Raw genomic sequence first — 24807 nt, forward strand, 5'->3', positions numbered from 1 at the left:
TTAAAATTAAAAATATTCACGATTAATTAATATTAACAAGATTTTGTAGGAAACCTAAGATGTTTTTTGCTCGAAGAAAAACTTATTAACAAAATTCCCGCTAGTGCAAATCGCCGTAGGGAAGACGAACATAGGGTATAAAGAACAATCATCGTAGGCTTACAAAGTTTTACCATACCATACAAACTTGGAGCAAAATTAAGGAGAAACACTTCGCCTTGAGAAATTTATCTGCAAACTATATTTTATGTTCTACTGTTACTAACTATGTATTTAATTACATTTCAACTTAAACGTTCAATAACGCATATTTTGTTGTCTCCAAATTCACTTATAAATATTGATGCAAAAAAACCTTTAATAAACCCAGTTTTTTTTCCAGATGGTAAGGATGTTTTCATATGAGTGAACAGTGGAAATACACAGCTATAATCCATAATATTTTACGTATCAATATCTTACCATTAAGACGTTCTACTGTACACGAAAACCTTATAATCAGTTATGTTACCGACTGTACAAAGAACTTTGCTAAGACGCTTTAAGTCCGCTTAGTTATGAAATATTTATGAGTCGAAACGTTTTCATTTCAAAGCATAGCGGTAGCTGCTTTCACGTGAATTTCCAAGGTAACTTCTGAAGGAAATAAATGGTTCACGATAATTATGTTTCGAGCGGGCGTAGCGTCATCAAGAAGGTACGAATTGTGTTACCTTACGTTATAGCAATTATTCCGTTTACTATTAACGTTTAAAAGGAAACTTTAAACATCGGCTACTTCTTATATTATTTGCTGAATAATATTGTTTTACTATTAACTTCTTACATAAAGAATGAAATGGCCTACGAATTTTATTGTCGAAATAAAAGTTTTTGAAGTAATTTAAGTAAATGGATATCGATACGGCTGCGTTTTTATAATTTATTTTTCTACTTTATCATAATTTTTACTAAGACTGTAAAGTGTTTAAATTGTATTAATATATTTCTCAAAAATGATTTTATGAGATGTAAGTCGATTAGTTAGCGACTGATATATCACGGCTCTAGCAAACTTATCCTCTTGTTGAAAGTAACAATATTACAGCAAAAACGTTCGTGAGCGAAATTCCAACGTTAATTTCTGCACTGTAACGTTTATTAATGGTATCAAGTCACGATTACGCCTTGTACGAAATATAATTATTTCATTTCACGAACATAATTTTCTTTTAAACGTTCTGATTGTCTGTGAAATGGGAATCAACAAGTTTGTTAACAAAGTTCGCTTTAATATTTCTCAGTAAAGTTTAGCATTATTATTCGTATATCCCGTGTGGTGTGTGGGTTTGCACTTGTTGAATATCACCGGAATGTGTTCAAGCTACTTATTCAGCAAAATTTGGATGAAGGAAACTGTAATACGTTCTCAAGTACAATAAGATAGGTAGGTTGACGTATAGCTAAGAGGGAAGTACAAGGACAACCGCACTTCATATCTATAGAAAAGGAAATAAGCCAGCTCAAGAGTTTCCAGTTTTAGTTTTTTATACTAATATTATTATGAGGAAAGATTTGATTTTATGTTTGTTTGCATTATATAATCATCGAAACTACTGAACCGATTTGAAAATTCTTTCACTGAAAAACTACACTATCCCCAGTTGTTACAAGTTTGTTAATAGTAATTTTTCTTTAATTTCACGCCGACGAAGTCGCGCGCAACTGCTAGTTAGTCTATTAGTTGTGTAAGTTCCCGGTAAGGTTAAGCCGTCATTCCAACTATATGGATTACTAGCTGTCGCCCGCGACCCCGTCCGCGCGGTTTTAAAAAAAAACTTAATAAGTAGTCTATATATTCTTCCAGACTATATACTACATCTGTACCAAATGACATCAAGATCCGTTCAGCCGTTCCAGAGATACCTTCAAACAAACATCCATCCATCCATCTAAACATTCGCATTTATAATATTAGTAAGAATTAAGATAACTTGAACAAAATAATAATATAAAATAATTAATGTTGAAACTTAAAGAATAAATCATCACACGAAGTCTACAATAAAATTCAATTATCAATCTACATAGAGCAAACAGCCACCTGAATTCGCTGAAAATTCGCTGCTACCGCTGCACATAGATATCTGCAATTGCAGATGCGTTTCCTACCTTTAATCAATAGAGGAGGGGACGCGCAGATATAGGATATGTCCCCTTCCGTTACATCCTCTTCTCCGCCAAATCCACTTCCTCTTCCTATCAATTCTTTATAAGAAAAGGGTGGAAAGGGAACGTGGACTAAAATTAGACCTCCGGCACGAACACGCAGACGAAACGGTTATTGCTTCCACTTTACGCCTGTCTTTTGTGTGGTCGTCGTATTTCACCAGTCAACGCGGCCCATTCGTGGGCCCCAAAAATATTGTTGTTGAGGGATTCACCATTGTTAAGTTTTAAAATAAAATTATGTTTGTCGCTGACCTTGAGAACACATGCCCGTTCGTTACTTAAGGTTTTTGTATTATTGATAATATTTGTATAATGTTGACATATGCTTAATTCTCATATTAGTAATGCATAAAAGTGGTATAAAGGTTTACAGTACAACAATTACTTTGAAAATAAATTTCACTTTTCATTACTAGTAGTACATATATAGTTCTTGTAATAATGATATAGTTATACAAACACAATATTTCACACTTGTGCCAGCGAAATATTAATTTTGTTTATAAATTACATTAAAATTAAAAATAGAATATTAAAAAAAATCCTCAAATATTAGATTTTGGAGTCTGAAAGTGGTCGGTGCTAACACGGTCCAACTATAGTTGTTTATAGTGGACCGAAATTTTATGTAATTCTTTTGTCAGTTACGACAGTCGCGAGAAGAGTCCGTCTGCGCATTGGGCGGACGACTCATTGGGAGGGCGCGCGCGCTGGCACGCCGCGCCGCACGCCGCACTGCGCATACGTGACGTCCTGCCCACAGATCGCGCTCTCTATCGCTGTCGGGTCGACTTCAAAGTATCGCCCACGAGAAACTATAAGTTTATACTACATGTCATAGGTAAGTTCAATACATTTTTACATTATCTATTTAGTTATTTTTTTTAGAAATTTTAGATCACAATGTTCTAACGTTACATAGTAAACATTAGCATATTGAGAGTAACAAGGAGTTAACAAGAGTTTTTATAAAACCGATACAAGACTTTTTTGGGTTAAATACGTATATTGTTTTTTATTACTTGAAACTTCGTAGAAAGCGGTTTTCCTTTACGGCGTATAACATTGTACTTTAATTGTTTAATCATTTTAAAATAGCATTGTTATAAAACAAGCCGAGTAGGTTTGATTAGCCTTGATTTCAAACCTACCAAGGTTTCAGCGCAGCTATAATTAAAAGTGTTCTAATAGTTTGAGTCGTTTGTAGAAGTTGTTTCGTGTTACATGATTCAAGTAATTGATCAATTTTCAACCCCTTTTCCTGTACGTTTTATATAACAAACTTTGTGTTTGTTTCAACAAGGTTAAGGTATAATTTATTGTTAGTCATTTTTAATAATAATAGTAAATGATGCCTTAAATTATTTTGTACAGATCTATAAATACTAGCTGTCGCCCGCGCCTCTGTCCGCACGGAATTAAAAAAAAAACTTAATAAGTAGCCTATGTATTCTTCCAGACTATGTTATACATCTGTGCCAAATTTCATCAAGATCTGTTGAGCTGTTCCAGAGATACCTTGCAACAAACATTCATCCATCCATATAAACATTCGCATTTATAATATAATTAAGAAGTAAGATACATAGTAAGATTGTAAATTTAATTTATAAGACAGCTTCTTTCCTATTCGTTAAGCCTGATTTTCATGTTAGATTAAATGAGTTCTTGTAAATGTCGTTACTGGACTATTAAATACATTAGTCTCTATTTATTTTACACTGTTTTATTTATTTTATTTCAAATATTTCTACTTAACATTGGTATTATATAAATGTTGTGATATGGGCACGTTATAAGTAGGGAACAATTGCAGGTGACAAGGAAAACTTTAATTATGAGTGTGGAGGGGTACACCGGTAGAGGTAAGCCAAGGAAGAAATGGATGGATTGCGTGAAATGTGATAGGATGAAGAAAGCTACTGAGATGACGAAAGATAGATCGATATGGAGGACAAAGACCTGATGATAGGAACATCAAATTGGTCTTATAAAGAGACAATTTCAGAAATGAGTACTTATTCAGACAAGCACATGCGATTAGTTTACCAAAATACTCATGCCTACAAAATTATAAATTTAAAAAAGTAACTACACAAAAGTTATTTTAATTATTATACCTAAGTATTTTCATAATTTCTTTGATGTCAGTTTCATGCATAAATTCATAAATAGATTGCCTCCAAAAGAAATGTCTAATGCGTATTTTTAACTTAAACGAAGTCGTACCCGAGCTTTTATTTTACCATATTTTTCTTATCAAATATAAGTAATGTTGAAAAAAAGTACCTCTAAATTTAAATTACTGCTTTTGCAAACTCCACTTTGGCAATAAGCCAAATTAAAATTTGTTGTTAGTATGCTTTTTCTTTTATACCTCATATTTCGTATACGCTTTTATAAAATTGAAGTCCATTTTGAGAACCCACATAAGCATTATTAATTACGCGTAATACAATGGAAATATAAGCGGCTTAATTATTAAGTTATTTATCTTATCTTATCTATATGTATAAAAGAAAGTTGTGTTAGTTACACCATTTATAACTCAAGAACGGCTGAATTGATTTGACTGAAAATTGGTAGGCAGGTAGCTTAGAACCAGGAAACGGACATAGGATAATTTTTACCCCGTTTTCTATTTTTTATTCCGCGCGGACGGAGTCGCGGGTAAAAGATAGTATATATATAAAAGAAAGTCGTGTTAGTTACACTTTTTATAACTCAAGAACGGCTGAATCGATTTGACTGAAAATTGGTGGACAGGTAGCTTAGAACCAGGAAACGGACATAGGATAATTTTTACCCCGTTTTCTATTTTTTATTCCGAGCGGACGGAGTCGCGTGTAAAAGCTAGTTTTCTATAAAACCCATAATTTTGTTCTTGCCGAAATTATCTAAGCAATGTTCCGTAACATTTATACTAACCTTAGCGTTTAAGGTATTATTTAGTGATAATGCTTACGAGGTTATTTGAACGTTAGAATATAAAGGCGTTTTCTGAATATTTGTACTTACCTTCGTAAGCACTAAAGACCACATCGAGATGCTTAAACGCCTGTATTATTAGCTTACAATTTCACAGATGTATATAACCAAACCTCGTTGGTAAATATATAAAAAATAAACTGATACATTTTAACTTTCAAATTCATTTTAACTCCCATACATATATATATATACATATATATATGTATGGGTATTTTTACACCTGAAAATGTAAATTTTTTAAGTTATTCAGTCATTATTGGTTTATTTATGGTATGTTTTGAAGTCGATTACTTGTATTTTTTTAGTTCATCGTATATATATATATATCGTATATATATATAAATAAATAACTACCATAAATAAACCAATAATGACTGAATAACTTAAAAAATTTACATTTTCAGGTGTAAAAATTTTCGTCGCAAAGATTGTTATTTTATTTTATAATCACCATTTACAATACCCTACTTGATGTTAATCTTTGTAAGTTTCTTTAGCAGAATTTACAAAAGCTTTTTGTTTATAACAATACTGCTCATATGAAAAAAAGATGCAAACATCAACCGTGAAACGTAGAGCTCATTATGTGAAAACACGTCGTGGTGCAGTATGCTATACATAAACATACGTACATATAACTATGACGTCTACATTATATGAGATATACACATTGACAAAGCTAAAATTTATATCTCGTCAATTGACTCATTAGCTGACTGAAAATCTCTATGTCAATTAAAGCCAGTGATTTGAAAGCTTATTTTTTTTCATGAAAATTATTTCACATATATGTTGCGTAATTTGTATATGGATTTTTTGAGCAAAGCTTTTTACGACAAAGCAATAATCCTGCATAATTGACATTTCCTGCTAACAAATGGAACATTTCGATATTATCCCTTTCAAAGAGAGAGAGGTACTTTTATTTACAAAGTAATTAACTTAAAACGAAAATGTTTTGATTTTATCATTATACAAAATATGACAATATTAAGTATATATCTTAAGTAAGAAGCATTTAAATAAGTTTAATCAGACAGCTTGATTTATTAATTGGTTTTATTCGTTCGTATATAGGCAGACACATAACCTATGTGTCTCTTGCCTTTACAGAATAACAATGCGTAAGTTGTTTATGTACTTAAAAATATATAATACTAATATTAACGGTATAACACAAAAAGGAATTTCGAACGTTAGTAAATAAGTGTAAGATATATTAAACACAAAGACATTTGTTGCAGAACTTCCTGAGAAACCGAAAATATTTGATGCACGCGAAAAGGAAGTAGTGGGAGTGGCCGGGCCGTACATAGAGGACACCAGTCTCAAACTCACCTGTGTTGTAAGTGGAGGTAAAAGTAGTAGACATCGTTATTACTGGCATTGTTGTTTTAATACTTCTTCAGTCTATATCTATAAAACATTTTCAACATTTTCCCTCTCATTATTATTTCTGGTTTGTATAGTAAATAACATTAATTTCATAATCTAATCTTTCAATTAATTTTTTAACTGTCCAAAAGCACAGTTCACAAAAAAATGGTAGCTCATTTCATTCGTTTCGTAGTTGAATAAAAATATTAACAGATGTTAAAATTTTAATCTGATCTAAACTAAAAGCTTTGTAATAATTTGACGTCTCTTAGCTAAAAGGAAACGACAAGATTAAGTAAAGTTAAAGAGTAACGCTCGGTAACAAATTTAATTATACCCACAGGTAAACCGATGCCGCGCGTTCGCTGGTGGAGAGACGATAAAGTAATAGCAACATTAGCTCCCGCAGAAGACGGCTCGCGTCTCAGCTTACTCGAACTTAAGATACCGAAATTAAAGCGAGAGTATTTCGAAGCGGTGTACACGTGTACTGCGGATAATACAGCCCTCGTACCACCTTTGAGAACCAACGTACAAATACAACTTTATCGTAAGTATGCAAAGTTTAAATTAATTATGAAACAAGAATCCTTTTTTGCCTCAATCATAAATGTTACATGCCTATTTCTAGCAAAAGATTTTGTATTCTTTCAAGACAAAACTATTCAAGAGTCATTTTTATTACTTTTAGGATTGAATATGTAGGCAAGTTTCTAGGATTTCTTAAATAAATTTGCTAGAGCAAAGTTAAGTTTTAAATTTAAAGTGTAGTAAATGGTCGTATCATATATTTTTCAACAAAAAAATAAAAAATAAAACACCTAACAGTAACAACTCGTACGATGTTACAGCAAAATGAAATCCAGCGAAATCCTAGCGATTAACCTAGATCAAACGGCAGGCTTGTCCGCGCCGCAGATTATCTCAGATATGACGGCGGATTAAGGAATTCTTTTGTGTCATTTTACCGGCACGCCAGAGCGCGATCATTAGTTTTTATTTGTGAGGCTTCATTGTACTGCAGTAACACCATCGCTCTGCCAGAATAACAGGAAATTATTCTCCATTATCATAATATTATTCGGCTTCTAATGCACGCCGTGCCAGACTCGCTAGTTCAACTTTCACAAACTTTTATGGATGGCGGTTACATTTTCGTCGTTGTACTTTTCAATTTGTGCCACTAATGGAATAAAATTAGCTCTTTTTTAATCTACATTTATAAAGCGTAGTAACTTAACGTGAATTTAATTCATTCAAGGTATGGTAATTATAAAGAAATAACCATTAAAGCTTTTATTACATCTAACGCGGCGATTTTATTTAAGCTTGCAATAAAATGTTATTAAAATTATGGAAGCTATAAGCATTAAATATTACTTTATGGTATACAAATGTACGACTACATACATAAATTTGCTGTCCATTAAATTTAGAACAATTAACAAATTACGAGTGGTTAAGTAATTCATAATTTAATTGACAATTAGTTTTTAAACAATTACTGGGTTACAGGCAACACTATTATTTAGGTAACAAATAATAAACAATGAACAGTACAAAGAACAATAAATAAAATGCGCCCGAGCGTTGCCAGTTACGAGTACCTTAGTAATATGTGACTTTTGCATAATTATTTTGCTAAAAAAAGATATATAATTATGATAACAAAATGCTCTAGTGATGATAACTAAATACGCCATTTTCTTTTCTAACAATAAGTTGATAGAAATATAAAATTATTTGTGTACAGTACGTCCATTACAAGTGGAAATTCTGGCGAGAGAACAGCCACTATCAGTAGGACAGGAAGCCGAACTGGCCTGCAGAGCGGTCGGCGCGAGACCTCCAGCGATTATAACTTGGTGGCTTGATGATAAACCAATAGTGGTCACTGAACCTCAAAAAGTAAGTGTATAAAAGAATTTTGGTCAATGTCAATATTTTACTAAGTCCAGGATTTTATTGGAATTGTCTAATGCGTATGAATTAAAGTACAATAAAAGTAATAAGTCCCAAGAAATAATCAAGTATTATCAATATGTTTCTTAATAAGGGGAATTTTGTTGAAAGCAAAATGCAGATGCATATACATTTGTTATTAATGATTTTGTAGCCGTAAATTGTTCTTATAAGAATGTTCCAACATCAGATGTTTTTTTGTTTTGTTCTCAGAACTCTGACGATTTCAACGAAACAGTATCATTTCTGCGATGGACGCCCCGAATGGAGCACGACGGCCGGGTGCTTACCTGTCGAGCGTCTCACGTGAAACTGGAACACACCACTATTGAGACCACCATGTCACTCAACTTGCATTGTAGGAATTTTTCTTTTCTCACACAAATAAAACACAAGTTTTTCACCGACGTTTTTCTACTTTATTGTTTTCTTAATGAATGTTTGTTGTGTTATCTCGTTCTGTACTAGTTTTTTTTTTGTTAAATATTTTCATTGACTTTTGACATTCATTTCTAGAACAGTTGAAGGTTAAAAAATAGTATTCCTAAAAATATAATCCATATGTTAAATTATCTCAAACTTTACCTGTATTTATAAAATGTATAATTTATTAATTTAACTTGTAAATGATAAAAGTTTTTACTTAATTACTACAATTTATAATTTCATTATTTTGAATTAATTTTTATCGTGATTTTTTGTACCACATAAATCTATATTTGAAAGACGAAACATAATTTCATTGAATACAACCTTTATTTGTAAGATTATTTTTATGGTATATATTTATTACATAATATACTTATTATTTAGATGTGCCGATCGTAGTTTTGCAATTGGGATCGAAACTTAATCCAAACGATATAGAAGAAGGTGACGACGTGTACTTTGAGTGCGTCGTGCGCGCCAATCCACCAGCTTACAAAGTAGTTTGGGAACATAACGTGAGTAAAATAGCTTAGACGTGAGTTTCATGTATGTAGAACAAATAAAGTTCGCTGACTCGAGTACCTAACTTTATACAACTTACTTTAAACCTTAAACAATGACAAAGCAGCGCATATAGTGCACAGAGTTAAGAAACTAGAGTTCAGATGTACCACTACATTTTAAAGTATTATTACTATTTTAAGAAAGTCACATAGCACTTCTAAATAATATCATATTTAGTTGTATGGTACGACACTAATTATCTGGGCCGGTGGACAAAAGTGGCGCCCTACTGTTAATTTCAAAAAAAGTGCCGCTTTATCCTTGTTAGACTGTATAGTTCTTCTTAGGTCATGTTTTGTGTGAAATTTCTATACTAAGTATATTTTCTGATTAACCTTCAACGGGCCATATAAGTTTATTGAAAACAGTGATATCTATCAAATAAAGTTATCTGAACCAAAGATTAAATTAACTTGTTCACATTTTATGTTTCAACTTCAAGCAGGTATACTCAAACAATGAATGCTCTTCTAAATTTCTAAAAAGTTACAACTACTAGAAGCTTTGTTGTTACAAAGCATCTAGTAGTGCTCTTTTTACTTAGATGACGATAATCTTTTACAATTGTTTAAAATCTCTAAATAAATAAACCAAAAGTGTTCGTTTCTCAAAACTTGCAGGTTTAGAGAAGCAAAGATTTTACATTTTTAAATTGTTAAATTTTCGAGCTTATTAAGATGCGGGCCGTTAAAAATAATCTTTCGCTCCCAGGGTCAAGTAATGACGCACAATCAGCGCGCCGGAGTAATTGCGGGCTCGGCACATTTGGCTCTGCAAGGAGTGTCAAGAGAACAAGCGGGAAAATACGTTTGTACCGCATCCAATGTAGAAGGAGATGGCAGGTCACCTCCAGTCAATCTCTTAGTTATATGTAAGTACTAGCTATCGCGCGCGACTCCGTCTCCGTGGAATTAAAAAAAACTTAATAGCTAGCCTATGTGTTCTTATAGACTATGTTTTACATCTGTACCAAGTTTAATCAAGATCCGTTCAGCCGTTCCGAAGATACCTTCAAACAAACATCCATCCATTCATCCATCTAAACATTCGCATTTATAATATTAGTAAGAAGTAGGATTTATTGAATAAAATTATATTTATTGAAAACTCGGACGCTCAATACACACTTTACAAATATTAATAATACATCTGTAAGTAAACAATAAAACAAAAAGTTGTAGCAATATTAAACAGCAATCTATTATAATGAGCAATATAAAATCACAAAAGAGGTTTTTAAGAACACACTAACAAAGGACCTTAGTATTTTAATTCTACGCTATTGACACGTTTCACTTCATTATTATCTATAAAGCTTCGCACACACGCTCGTCGCTTGTTAGGACTCTTAATAAGGCCCTACTTCGTTACCGATACGATCGATATACGCTGGGCTAGCGCGGCCCCTGCCGACACCTCGTTATTATGGACCTCTTTTTTATTAATGACAACCTAGTGAGGAAATAATAATGATGCAGAACTACTGCTAAGTTATATCGCCTAATTGGTCGATTTCTTTATCGTTACATTTTATTACAATACGTTCATTTCCTTACAGTTATGGATTTTTGATTGAGTATGTTCGGTTGTACTTTTAATAAATTTTCGTCTCTGTTTTCCTGGATGCTTTGATTTTCTAACTGCTTATACAATACCTTTATTGGTTACTTGGGAAATCATACTGGTCATAGTAAATATGCACTAAGGGGACAATTAGTGACTTTGAGTATGTAGAGCTTATGAATGTGGTTGTTGTTGAATAAAACAAATACCAAGCAACATTATTGCAGTGACTAAGATTGATTTTGGGCCCGAAATAGTTTCCCGATACGAAAACAGGTTTAGTATCAACAGTTGAGTGATGCGATGTACGCTAGATGTGAATTCAATTTTCGCTATTGATGGTCCGCGCCAACGTTGCAAGCGTCTGTAACGATAAACTGTACAGATTTATTAGCACGTATTTATTACATACACGTGTCATTTTAAATCGTCTTTTTTCACTTTAATAGTTTTTTGTACCGTTAAAGTAGAATGATAATTGTTTAAAATAATTTTTTAAACGTGCAGTTTTTTTTTATTTGTATTTAAACAAATGTACTAATATTAGGTCATTCTATGAGAAAGACCTATTTACATTCCAATAGACTCGATAGCACTTTAAGTCTTAATTTGAATGATTTTTTTTAAATATCTCCACTCAAATGTTGTTTTAACAACATAGTTTTTGTACTGCTTTAATCTGATTTTACGCCTGTTTGTTGTTTGAAACTTCCTTAGCATTGTTGAAAGAAAGCTTAAGTATTTAAAATGCTTCATCGTAGCATCCTGATTCTATTACGGCTTTGTTTTCTTTATTGTTAAAGTTTCAAGCGTTGCTTTTAATTTTTAATTTTTTTCTTTTATGCTTGCTAAATATAATACCTAAAGAAGAAATGTTTTTTAACTTAATTGTAATCTTTAATGTTAAGTTAATAAAGTCACATAAAAAACAAGTTTTTTGGATTGCTATTGCAAAATAATAAAAACTGAAATTGACTGATTAAAGCGATATTTCGGTTAAAGAAAAAGTTCACCTATTGGTATATGTAAATATTGTAAGTAAGGGTTATAAAACAAAGGAAGTATTAGCTGTAAAAGCGGGCATCACAACACTATAAATAAAGGTTGTTAAAGCTCTATTTATTTCAACTAGGACGCCTCATTGAACACGATCCTAAAGCCTTAGATACTTTGTAAAACAACAAATGTAGGACGGTAAAAAGTTCGTGAAAAAGCCTTGTGCCAAGCTTAGTATCGGCAATTGAACTTCTTGAAATACTCCACGCGGTAAATTTCATCTGTAAATTATTGCCCAACAAATGACTTTAAAGTAGTACGAATGTTTAAATTAATATTGTCGGAAAGTTTGTGCAGAATTGCTCTTTATGTCCGAACGGTGAAATATAAATAACAACATTTTTAATTAAGTCTATTTCAGTTGCATTTTTTATTTCATACACGTTATTTGTTATTCATCAGATGAACTTGAATAATAATTAAGAATGATTGTTAACTGTGATTCAAGATTTTGAACAGACAATAAAAAATTAATTATTATTAACATGCCCTGACCTGTTTATATATATGGACGCTGCATATAAACGATAGTTTTGCTACTTTCAGACTTAAAAGCGTCTTTTACAACCGCCTCCAACCGAAACCATAAGCACCATAATGGTGAATCATATAGGCACAAAATTACACGGCTTTAAACCTGTCCATGTATTTATATAGGCGGTTGTTAAAATACAATTTAGAACAAAATCGATTTTCAAATATGTTTTATTTTCAACAGATAAGCCTGTGTGTAAAAACAAAGAAGTAAGTTTAGTTGGTGCAGCTGTAAACGAAGCAGCCAAAGTCACTTGTGAAGTCGATGCTTTTCCACCGCCTAAGAACTTTCAATGGACTCTCAATAACACTGTTGGAACTGTTGAACTAGAAGCGGTAAGAAATTTGCTTTCAACTAAAACTGCAACTGTTTCTTTAGTAAGAATGCGCATCAAAATCGACTGTCTAAGAACAAGTATTAATTGTGATACCAAACAAAATAAATACTACAACTTAACAATGCTTGTACTTCTGTTTTCAATTAATTACGGGCCATTGTTAAAAGAAACAAACAATCAGGTTAAGAAAATCGTTTTAATTATAGTCTTGTCTGTTCCAAAAGGGAAAGTTTACAGTGGACGGCGCCGGTCGATCTGTTCTCTCGTACACTCCAAGTGGGGACACGGACTATGGTTCTTTAGCGTGCAGAGCAACTAATCTAGCCGGACAACAGATAGAGCCCTGTCGGTATACATTGCTACCCGCTGTCAAACCAGATCCACCATCTAACTGCTCTTCGCTAAATCTGACTGATGATTCAGCGGAACTACGCTGCGTTGCGGGTAATTGTTTTTATGATACGTCGTATCTCAAATTTTATAGGAGGATCTTTACCCAATTGCTTCATATTTCTGTAATCGTGTCTGTTTTTTTACTTCCTTTATATTTATGATTTCCAGCGTAATAATAATAATAGTCATTTCTGTAAAATTTACAAAGAGAATTTCAATTTTGTAGGTTATGATGGAGGTCTTCAGACTACTTATGTAGTTGAAGCTTGGGAGACTGAGGTATTAGTAGCTAACGTGTCGGCGACTGCACCAGTTTGGAAGCTGCACGGGCTTGGCTCAGGCAAAGCTTTAACACTTGTCTTTTATGCAAATAACGCCCGGGGAAGATCTGAAATTACAACACTGAGAGTTCACACGCTTTCGAGACTGGCTTTACAGACTGGTGAGTGCCAAGAATAATTTAGTTTATACTGCTTATTATAATTTGTAGTCGAATAATAAGAGTATTTGGAATACTTGGCCACAAATTGTTCCAGTTACTCGTATTAAAGAATTTTGTGTGGTTTTAAAGATGCGACTTAATTCTGTTCCAAGATGTACTTTGGTACCCAATCTCAGTTTATGCTCAAATACGACAGTGAAATTTTATGAAGACCTAATAGTTGTATCTCTTTCAGAAGCGAATACAAGAAGCAATCGAGTGGACAGCAGCTGGGCGCTGGGTATCATCGCTGGCATAGCGGGGACGCTCATTGCGGTCACCATCATCGCACTAGTTGCAAAAAGAAAACATCATCGACCTCTACAGTATGAAGGTGACACTAGCTCTTATTGATGTGTATTATTGTTGATTACTGCTATAAATTACTTGCATTTGAAAGTTAATTCTTCGTACACGTTGTAATTTTCTAAGTGGTTCGATGAATTCTTCCTTTTGCCTTTTTATGGATGTACCACAGATCGTCGATATCGATGACCAGTTACTCGTGTATCGTCCCTATTAATGTCGCTCTTTTTAACTATTCCTCTTATTTCAATTAATTAATAAAATCTTTAATAGGATATTGGTTTTGATACTAAATACTGATACCGTTAACTTTTATTTTTGCTAATTTGCTTGTAATTTCAATCCATGTCATTGATACGTTCAGAGCTAAAGTGCGAAAGACAGCCAAATTCTTCTTCAAAGTCTCAAACATGAGACCCATACTAAAAAAAAACGGGAATAGCATATTAAAAAAGTTTTGAAGAACTTCACATTATTTTGCCTGTATGAACTTATTGTGATTACTACTTCGGGCTACAATTTGTTACTTCCATATTTCTAAATAACAGAAGTGTACATTTCTAGATTCTGATCACAATATTATATCTCAAACTATATTATTAGCATTCGTAGCGTATTCAAGTACATTATAATACCATCAAAGAAGAATACTAAAAATGAAACACTGCACCGTAACTAAGAAAAATGTTTCCACATTATTGCTACATAGACCAAGCTTCCATTCAACTTTGAGCACACAGCACAACCGTTTCCTACTGTAATTCCTTATTGTAGAATCCTATCGTTGGAACATATATCTCCCGAGCTTCGCGTGTTCCATACCCACAGTTGAGAATATAAATGTGCTATGAAATTTAACTATTTTATCTTATTATTTTTTTTTGTGAAAGAAAAAAAGAAACTTATTTTTACAAAGTTAAAAAAGTAAAAATAATTCCTAAGAATTAATATCGTTATTCCATTGAGATCTTATCAGTACATAATTTTAATTATGAGTAATAATAATATAATATTTGTTTTATTTGAAAACAAATCGGTATCTTCGTCGTAGTAAATCACGAATCATCTCAAATTAACAAGAAATTTTGGTAATTAATTAGTTTAATTTTATCTTTATATTCAGTAGAATAAGAAATGATACAATGCATGAAACTGGAACAAATTTTATTTTATAATTACAGGGATGTGGCGTTACTGGGACTTAGGTTAACCACTCCTATTAACTTCCAGTGTACATTTTGTTGTAACGTTTTTTTAGCCGACTTCAAAAAGAAGGAGGTTATCAATTCGACTGTATTTTTTTTATGTGTGTTACCGCGATGTTCCGCCCCTGGTGGTCCGATTTTGATAAAAATTATTTTAATCGAAAGAAAGTGCTTGCAGATGGGTCCCATTTTTTTTTTAAATAATAGAAGACTAGTAGATTTTGAATTTAGCTTCAAAATATTTTGCGAAAATTAGGGAAATTTCGCTTTCAGCGCTTATTTTAGTTTAATGTTTTTAATTTAGATAATCTAGCTATAATTAGTTACAAGGCAATTTGGTTGATATGGGATAATTTCAGACCATATTCACTGTGACAAGTTGTTTGAATGGGAAAAATCTTTCTTATTGTTATCATTAATTGATCAACTTAAAATTGCTAATAACCACACTTTAATATGATTTTAAAGTCAAATGAAACGTAGGCGACAAAAGTGTTTCAATTTAATGTATTTACTAGCTGTCGTCCACGACTCCGTCCGCGCGGAATTAAAAGAAAAACGTAATAAGTAGCCTATGTGTTCTTCTAGACTATATTTTACACCTGTACCAAATTTCATGGACATCCGTGCAGCCGTTCTGGAGATACCTTCAAACAAACATCCATCCATCCATCCATCTAAACATTCCCATTTATAATATTAATATAGTAAGATTAAAATACTGTAGATAATCAAACAACAAATACTTCTCACAATTGAAGAAAAGTTACAAGTATTAGTTTAGGAAAGACTAGAGAAAGTTTTACGCCTGTCTTTGACCGACCTAAAGTTTTTGCGAACATTGACCGAAGCCTTTAGGCTATTTGCGGTTAGAATTGCATTATTACTTTAACATATTCAGCAGGCTTGAAATTACAGAGCACATGTGTCACGATAAAGCAGTAAATAGTGGTAAATGGGTTCAAAGAGTCAACAAAACAATTTGGATAGAAGACGATAAATAGACTGGCTCATAGCGTTAATGCTAACTGCAAGTCTAAAATGTAGTAAATTCAGTACTCGGTGAAGTAATGGATTTTAGTTGTAGGTTATTGAATTATCAACATACTGTTATATTATTGTGACAGATTAAAATATATAATTATCATTTTAGTAAGAGAATGAAACAAATGGTGTATGCGTTTTCAAATATCAGTCACAACTTCCAACAAAATATTAAGGAACTACTGTTCCTTTGAGTGTTTTCATTAGTACCTCATTAAGTTATTGAATAGTTTGGAGTGTTATAAAATATTATTATATAAAATTTATTATTATTTGTTAAATTATTTATTTATATATAAAATTTTATTTATTTATCTTAACTGATATATAGATTTACAATTTTCAAATACTGTTTGTAAAAAGGTTCGATATATCCAAATGTAGTCGACTGAAATTTTGTACTTTTCTTGGTAGTGAAATTCTCGTATATCTGCGCGATAACATCACTGAGGATTGCATGCATAGCTAAAAATGTTGAAAAATACGATACATTCGAAGCTCGCAAGGTGCAAAAATGTGACGTTCAGTTGCAATAAAGTGAAGTATGTAGATTAAAGACAAATACCGTTGGATATTTTAAATTCACTCTCTAGTGCTAGTTCACTTCATATAAATATTGAATCAATGATGTAAATATTTATTTAATACACTTCAATGAAATTATGACATTTTTATTGAATAATAATGAGGCCAAAAGATGATAAGCTTTGATAATAAATAATCGTAAAAGAGCACAAACAATAAAATGAAGTCATTTTTGTTTGTGCAACTGTAAATTTATATTTTTATGTTATTAGTAAGCAAACTAAGGCAATGATTACAATTAAGCGTACATAAATTTACATGAAAATCTAGTATTCAATAATTATGGTCACGAATTCCCTACACCGTTATTATGTACGTTTCATATTAACGTGCCTTTCGAAGCACGAAAACGCTCGACATTAATTGCTTCTAAAGCGGTCATCCATTCAAGGGTTGACCGACCAAAATGTTAGTAGTCCTGGACAATCATTTACTCTACAATTGTACCATGGTGAACGTGTCCTTTGAGCGGATTGAAGTATATACTTTTTTGTATATATTGTAGGTTAACTCATTAATTTTGAATAAAATTTAGAATTTCATAAGTATTTCCAAAATTTTTCTTATTTTCACTCGAATTAATTTCAGTAATGACACGAATAATGTAGGTCCTACTACTACCACTACTTCTGGTTACAGTTTTAAAATAATTTATAGTTCCTCCATGCAAAGATATCCTTAAGTTAAAAGTATGTAACAGATGAATAGAAAATAAATTCTTTTGTTATATTATCCTTCTCGGTTTTTCAAATTCATAGGGCAAAGTACATTTTTTGACATTAAACGTGATAGTACTAGTAATTAATAATGTAAAATAATTATAACACACTAACCCTCGCCCACGTCTCCATCCGCGGGGATTAAAAAAATGTTTACTTGTAGCTAGTGTGTTCTTCCAGACTATGTCCAACACATATGCCAAATTTTATCGAATTCCGTTTGGCCGTTCGATACCTCCCATAAACCGATAATTCGATATCTTCAAACAAACATCCATCCATCTAAATATTCGCATTTATAATATTAGTATGATTCTATAAAAATCGTATTCACAGTCGTAGTGAATTTCGCTGATGAATGGAGACAGATTTTCTCGCGTGTCCGGAATTTTCTGGCGCAAAGATCGACTCGACTACCGTTTTTACTGCATTTGAAATGTGATTTATGTCCTGCATTCCCGCTGAAATTGCATACGTTTCGTCACTTAGATACAGATGTTTTATTAAGTTTTATACAATGCTCACGATATTTCAAAGAATATAACGCTAAATTTTAAATTTACTGCTGTCTAATCGTAAACTAGTTTAACAGTTTAAAATAAGATGAATATTTAACTTAAATATGTTCTATTTAATCTAATAGTTCTGACTCTCTCCTTCTTCCGATACGTGAAGAACGTAAGGTAAAGAAAATACCGAACATCTATATATATATAAAAGAAAGTTGTGTTAGTTACACTATTTATAACTCAAGATCGATCGAACTGATTTAGCTGAAAATTGAGGGGGAGGTAGCTTAGAACTAGGAGATGGACATAGGAACTTTTTTATCTTGTGTGCATTTTTTTATTCCGCGCGTACGGAGTCGCGGGTAAAAGCTAGTAGATTATAAAATGTGATGAACTCCACAATCTTCGCCACGAACGAACTTCGGTGATATTAATGTATGATGCCCAATATTTTTATCCTAAATCATACATTTGCTTTTGCTATGTTAGATTGAATAGATTAACATTATATGTTTGTTGTTAATCTAACCCTAACATACTACATACACATGTACATCAGATCCATTGATAGCGATCAACTGATTTGATATGTTCTGTACCTGATGCTCGAACTATCTGACCAATGTGTATCACATTTTCGTGCATGAAACAGTCCTGATGACGATTTTGGCACAAAACAATCCAGGACAGGGTGGATAAGGAGTAGACGATAAATAAGAATGTTGAGTTGAATTTAGAGTAAGATAGTGAAAGCGATGACAATTTGTTTCAACATCACAGTTTACTGTTTTTATTTTTTTTTATTTAAAATATTAATTATTAGAAAAATAATAATAAGTTTTTTTCAGCTCCAACGCAGACCGCGAAAGCATATAAGGGTTCAATACAACCCGTCAATCATTCACCAATACAGCCAGATGACAAGAATCCAGATGTAGTCCCTCTAGGTAAAGGTAGGTTACTTCTCTTAAAACAACGCTTCATTTTAGTAATTGGAGTTTATAATTTAAGTGTTACCTTTGACTACATTTATTCAAGTTAAGAAAGTTTCTTGTCTCCGATACTTCATAGTTATATTTAAATTTATATTGAACTTAATTCAAACATCGCATATTTATTAACACATTCGTCTAGCAATAAATCGTCAAACGCTGTTTAAGCGTTATAAAAGAGCAAAGCTGAAATGATTAATTTAAAAAAATCCTTTGTTCTGGTTAAGCTCGTTCTAAATGGAAAGCACATTGGAGGTATAAAAATTAAAAACAAAGAACTATTAAAACGGACGAAACAATCCCCTCTATTCAGATTTCAACTGCACGCGCGATGAGGAGCGGCCACCTGAACCGCCCCCCTACGGAGCTGTGGTGTCACCCCCTGTGGGGTCATCTAAGAGCACTCACAGCTTGCACGACGTTCGGTCTAACACGCCTCACACGCCGAACACACCGGCATCCGATATACAGGTAAATGTCGAGTGCTCATAATTTACGGATCGCTAGCTATGCCATGCCACCGACAAACAAGATCAACTGTTTGAAATATTTTGATTACAGGCTTAAGTTAGTATGTAGAATAAATTTGCAAGCAGGGTTTAAATTTTAACACTTTTTTAGTACATACTGTACCGAACCTCCATAGGGAAAGGACAGGGAGATGATTTGATTGAAGTGCAATTAAATTCGTGATAAGAAAACGTCCTAACCATGGGTTTCTGAGATAAAAATTTCTGTATAAAACATATTGTTATCTCTGTATATAGAAAACAATATGTTTTAAACTGTGATTTTGGTCGATATTATACATTTGATTCTTCATACAGAGTATCGGTACTTTGGCTGAGGATCGGCGCAGTGTAACCAGCGGTACATTATCCCGACGGAGAGAGGTGGTCACCACAAGAACACCACTGCTCGCCAACGCAAGAGAAAGTTGCGTTTAGATAGATTATACTAATCTAGGTAATTTGTAATATAAAAATTGTTTATATCGGTGCAATAAATAATCTGAAAATATTTATTGATTAAATCATCCAGATAATGTTTTAAAGGAATGTATTATTCATTTTCACCCATTGTACACATATTTTCACTAATACTTTTATTAAGTCTCAGAATAATTGTGTATGGTATTTTTTTATTATCATTATTTTTGGAACACCCTTAGTTGAACATCGAATGTAAAACAAAGACTGTTTCAGCTGTCATTTTTTTTAATTAAATTGACAAATTAGTGAATTAAATGTGTAAATAATATATTGTAAAATAATGTATTTTCAAATAAAAAATATATATAACGAACACTGTTTGTAAAATGTAATTAATTATTATATAAATTAAATTTATTAAAATACACTCTTTATAATTAGGTAAATTTTCAACAAAATTGTAAATTTAAATAAAAAATCCTCAGCGGGCAAGCTCAAAATATAAAAAGAGAATTGGATTTAAAAATTGTTTTCAAATAAATTCATAAAGTTGTTCTGTAATCTTCTTGAAATATATTTACGAACTAGTTTCAATAGAAATACAGACAATAAAACACGTAATAGATAAGTAAAAAATCATTTAGTATTAAGTTTCCTATATTTAATTTTATACATACTTCTATGTTATTAATAAAAATCGTGATAAGAAATAAATAACGAAACATAACTTTGAATTTTCTCTGTCTAAATATTTAAGGGAAAAACTGTTGCGCTCTCATTATTTTCAGAATTAATTTATTAAGTTTTTGTTACCACCTTTAGTTCACTAACAACAATTCAATAAAACATTTTAAAATACATTGACGTATGATTTTCGAAGTCATATTTCAATGTACTTTGTATGAAACTGTTTTAATATAAAATGTATTTTATGTTATATAGAAATAAATTCACTGTGATGCTAATAAAATTTATTACTTGTAATATTAAGGATACGTTCACACAGACTGATGAGGAGAAAAGTGCACATTTTTATTGCAAAAAAATTAAGCTTTATATAAGATTGAAACAAGATTTAATTTTTCCTCATCTTTTTTACGCTTACTCCTGATAAAAAAGTGAAATTAAACCTTCTTTCAATTGTACAAAGTTTAATTTTGTTTATGATAAAAAATGTGCTCCACTCTCCGTCTCAATCTGTGTGATCGCACCCTAACTCTATATTATATCACTTATTATACATTTGTACATAACGTTTAATGTTATAAAGATAAGTGCTATGAAGTCACTAGAGATTTACGTAACTATCAATTGGTTAAATTGTATAAAGTATACTAGAAAAAAATATGTTATAAAATATTTATTTGTGAAATAAAATCATCTTGTTGATAGATAAATGTTTAATTAATTTTGCATACGTTATTTCGTCTCTGTTCCTAATTTTTTTTTTGTATAATTTTATTTTACTTTAATAAATAATACTGAAGACTTCTTGACATATCGTATGGAATAAGCAGATACGTGTAACTTTTCTTGATATGTAATAAATTTGCTTATTAGAAAATTAAAAAACTTTTTTTATTGCATTATTATCATATAAGCTTATATAGAAAAGTTAATTTTATCACAAAAGCCAACTAACTTCATTTCTTTTAAGAAACCCATACAAATGACTTCGGCCATATGTAATTATGGACTCCGCAACACTAAGTAACCACTTAGATTTAACTAAAATTTAATTTATTCAACATAATTTTTTCAGAATATTATCTAATTTCAAAACCTTAAAAAGAAAGAATCCTAATTTCAATGACAAGTTTGGAAACATTTCAAAATAACTGTATCTCTTTGACCAGTTTTGGTCAAATTAGCAAACGATCGCTAGAGAGCACTACGTGTCCTTTTGGTGCATATTTATTCTAAGCGCCCTTCCCTTCAATTTAGCAACGTTCTACTCCAGGTATATTTAATCATCGTTTGAACGATGAATTGAAAAGAACGAGTGGAATTCATGGTTGGGAAAAAGCACTATTTCACGGCTATCGACGTATGCTGCGCATAAATCTATTTTTTTTTTTCAGATTGGAGAATATTTTCGTTATTTTTTCGATCAGCAAGCAATGGACTTGAATTTATTAGAAGTAAAAAATATACAAACAATTTAAAGCAAATTGTAGTGTCTAAACTGTGAACGAATTTGAAGTATATACTACATGCTGAAATAATGAAAATAACTTGAAGCACAATCTAACATAAACATAGATTATAACATACTCAAATATGTATTGAATCGTAAAAACGTAATAAGAGCCTAAATATTTAATAACCCAAAATTCAACTTCACCCTTGTTTTTACTTTAATGAAAATAATGTGAATTCCCGTGAGATTCATTTGAGTAATTGATATATACACCCCGTCAGTTTAAACGACGGCGGGCCATTACTAGACCGTTTACCCTACACTCGTAATCAGAAGAAAATGGTCGGTAGTTGGCGGCTAGCTGTTGTTACGAGGTATTACGAGAAGAACAGGCACTGAATGAAAACATGCCAGATAACATTTTATGTAGTAGTTTGTTCTGGTAATTTCATTGTCCCTTTTTATGACTCAAATATCAGTTGTGAATATGTTACAAAAACATTCTGGACGAACAAACAGCTGCAATTCATTTTTTTACGTAAAATAATTTTAGGAAAATTTCTGTCTAGACTCATTTCAATGGCTTTTCCCTTTTATTATTTTTCCCATTGAATATATTTAAAAATACGTCACGGCAATTTTTTTTTCCATAAAATAAAATAAATATCCCAAACAGCGTTGTCGAGGAGGTAATAACTGTCGACCACGAATCCATTGAATTCTTCAATGCAAGTGGCATTCGAAGCTTTTTCGTATTGTTCATAGTAGACAAAAGGCCTCCTTCTCTTATTGTTTTCGTTACCCATAAAGCATTATGTCCACTGTCGCCGTATCGACGTTGCTTCTGGTACCACAAATAAACGCAACGTCAACAACATTGTTTAAAGAAAATGCCTGACTATACTTCCAATTTATGAATATACATTTCTCGACAATTGTTACGTTCTGTAACAGTACACAGGCTACACGATTTGTAACGTCGTCGAAACATTTTTTTTATAGAAAGAGTACATTTCGTGAATATTATAGACGAAGCAATCTCATCATTAGAATATAAGACTTTATCTATATAAAGGGCTATACCTCGTCTTATGTAAATTATAATTAGTAAAGTAGGATCATATTAAAAACACGTTTAGAGATCTAGCTAAAAGTGTTTAGAATTTTAAAATCGTCTATAGCTTTGATCAGCATAATAATAATAAAAATAATCGGAAAAGTTTATTTTATAGAAAATTACCATGCAGCGTTTGCTGTCAGGGTAATAATAAAAACAAATTGTTAGTATTTCTCGATACGGACCTAAAATGCCATACATTGAAGAACTCTCGAGTTTCTTACAGTTCAATAGCTCTTAAACAACGGAGGCCAACTCAACTTGGAAATTTAGAATCTGATATTGTAATATCGAAAGATCCTACATATTACCTTATTTTAAAGTAAGGTTTCGTAACTTTGATATAGCGAAAGGTCTTTTTAATGCAACAGCAATTTCAATGAAGCTCAAAGGAAGTTTATGCGATGACTGCCCTTTGTTCTACCACTTTATATTTTTCCTCGGTTGTACAGACTAAGTCTTGATAGTGGTAGGTGACGAAGATTTTTTTTTAGATTCTTAGATAAATTTAATTTGAATTAACTTTTGCCACAGATAACAGCACTATGGAATGATCTGTCCTCGGCAGTATTTACAAACCTGAAACGACTTACCGTGAGTTTCTGAACCCAAAATCCGATGTATTGTTTATGTTCTGTTGTGTTTATTTTAAATCATATTCTTTTCCCTGTAATTATCTTTGACATAACAGTTATAATATTTGATCTCAGAAACCAACGGTGACCGTCCTTCAAGAAGCGTACTTACTATCACATCCTTAAAGGCCGGCAACGCATCTACAGTTCCTCTGGTGTTACGGATGTCCATGGGCTTCGTTGATCAGCTTCAGTTCGCTTTTCGTTTGCTCCTTTCTCTTGTAAAAAAATCCACATAATTCATGAAATACGTTATTTTAAAAATCTTACTAATGTTATAAACGCGAACAGTTTTATAAACTCAATAAAATTAGTTCTCCCTTATTAAACGGCGTTATCTTTACAGACATTTTAAGGCATGAATGAATTTTTGGTTTTGTTCTCATTTCAAACACTTCAATAGCTCAGCGACAATGAAGGTATTGAAACGTTCATAAAGGAGCGCTGACGTTAACTGAAGCCTTTTTGTGTTAATAAATGAAAATCGATATATTGTCTGCCGAATTATTTTAATTTAATATGAGTGGTATCTCAGGGCATGTTGTTATTATAAAGTAAATAAAATTACAGATCACAATCTGGCGTGAAATCTTTGTTGCTACTACCTTACCAAGATGCAGCGCTATTTTTTCTATTTGAAAACAAAATTGTTTTAAGTTTTAAATCCACTCCGAAATTGTTACTAAGACATTACCAAAATTGTACTACGCATAAAATAGCTTTT

General features: G+C 31.9%; 1 protein-coding gene across 1 annotated transcript in view; it reads left to right on the forward strand.

Moving 5' to 3' along the window:
- Nucleotides 1-20253, forward strand: part of LOC106710588 (nephrin) — a 58792-nt gene extending 38539 nt beyond the window's left edge. The window contains exons 4-17 of the mRNA XM_014502680.2: nt 2856-3052; nt 6447-6557; nt 6923-7129; nt 8333-8487; nt 8755-8899; nt 9355-9485; nt 10246-10405; nt 12872-13023; nt 13250-13469; nt 13645-13860; nt 14096-14233; nt 19116-19220; nt 19573-19730; nt 20087-20253. Of these exons, the coding sequence (XP_014358166.2) occupies nt 2856-3052; nt 6447-6557; nt 6923-7129; nt 8333-8487; nt 8755-8899; nt 9355-9485; nt 10246-10405; nt 12872-13023; nt 13250-13469; nt 13645-13860; nt 14096-14233; nt 19116-19220; nt 19573-19730; nt 20087-20206 (2215 nt within the window). The 3' untranslated portion in view covers nt 20207-20253. The remainder of the gene's footprint in view (nt 1-2855; nt 3053-6446; nt 6558-6922; nt 7130-8332; nt 8488-8754; nt 8900-9354; nt 9486-10245; nt 10406-12871; nt 13024-13249; nt 13470-13644; nt 13861-14095; nt 14234-19115; nt 19221-19572; nt 19731-20086) is intronic.
- The last annotated feature ends 4554 nt before the right edge of the window (nt 20254-24807 follow it).

Source organism: Papilio machaon, chromosome 5, assembly GCF_912999745.1.
Source record: "Papilio machaon chromosome 5, ilPapMach1.1, whole genome shotgun sequence".
NCBI classification, from domain to species: Eukaryota; Metazoa; Arthropoda; class Insecta; order Lepidoptera; family Papilionidae; genus Papilio; species Papilio machaon.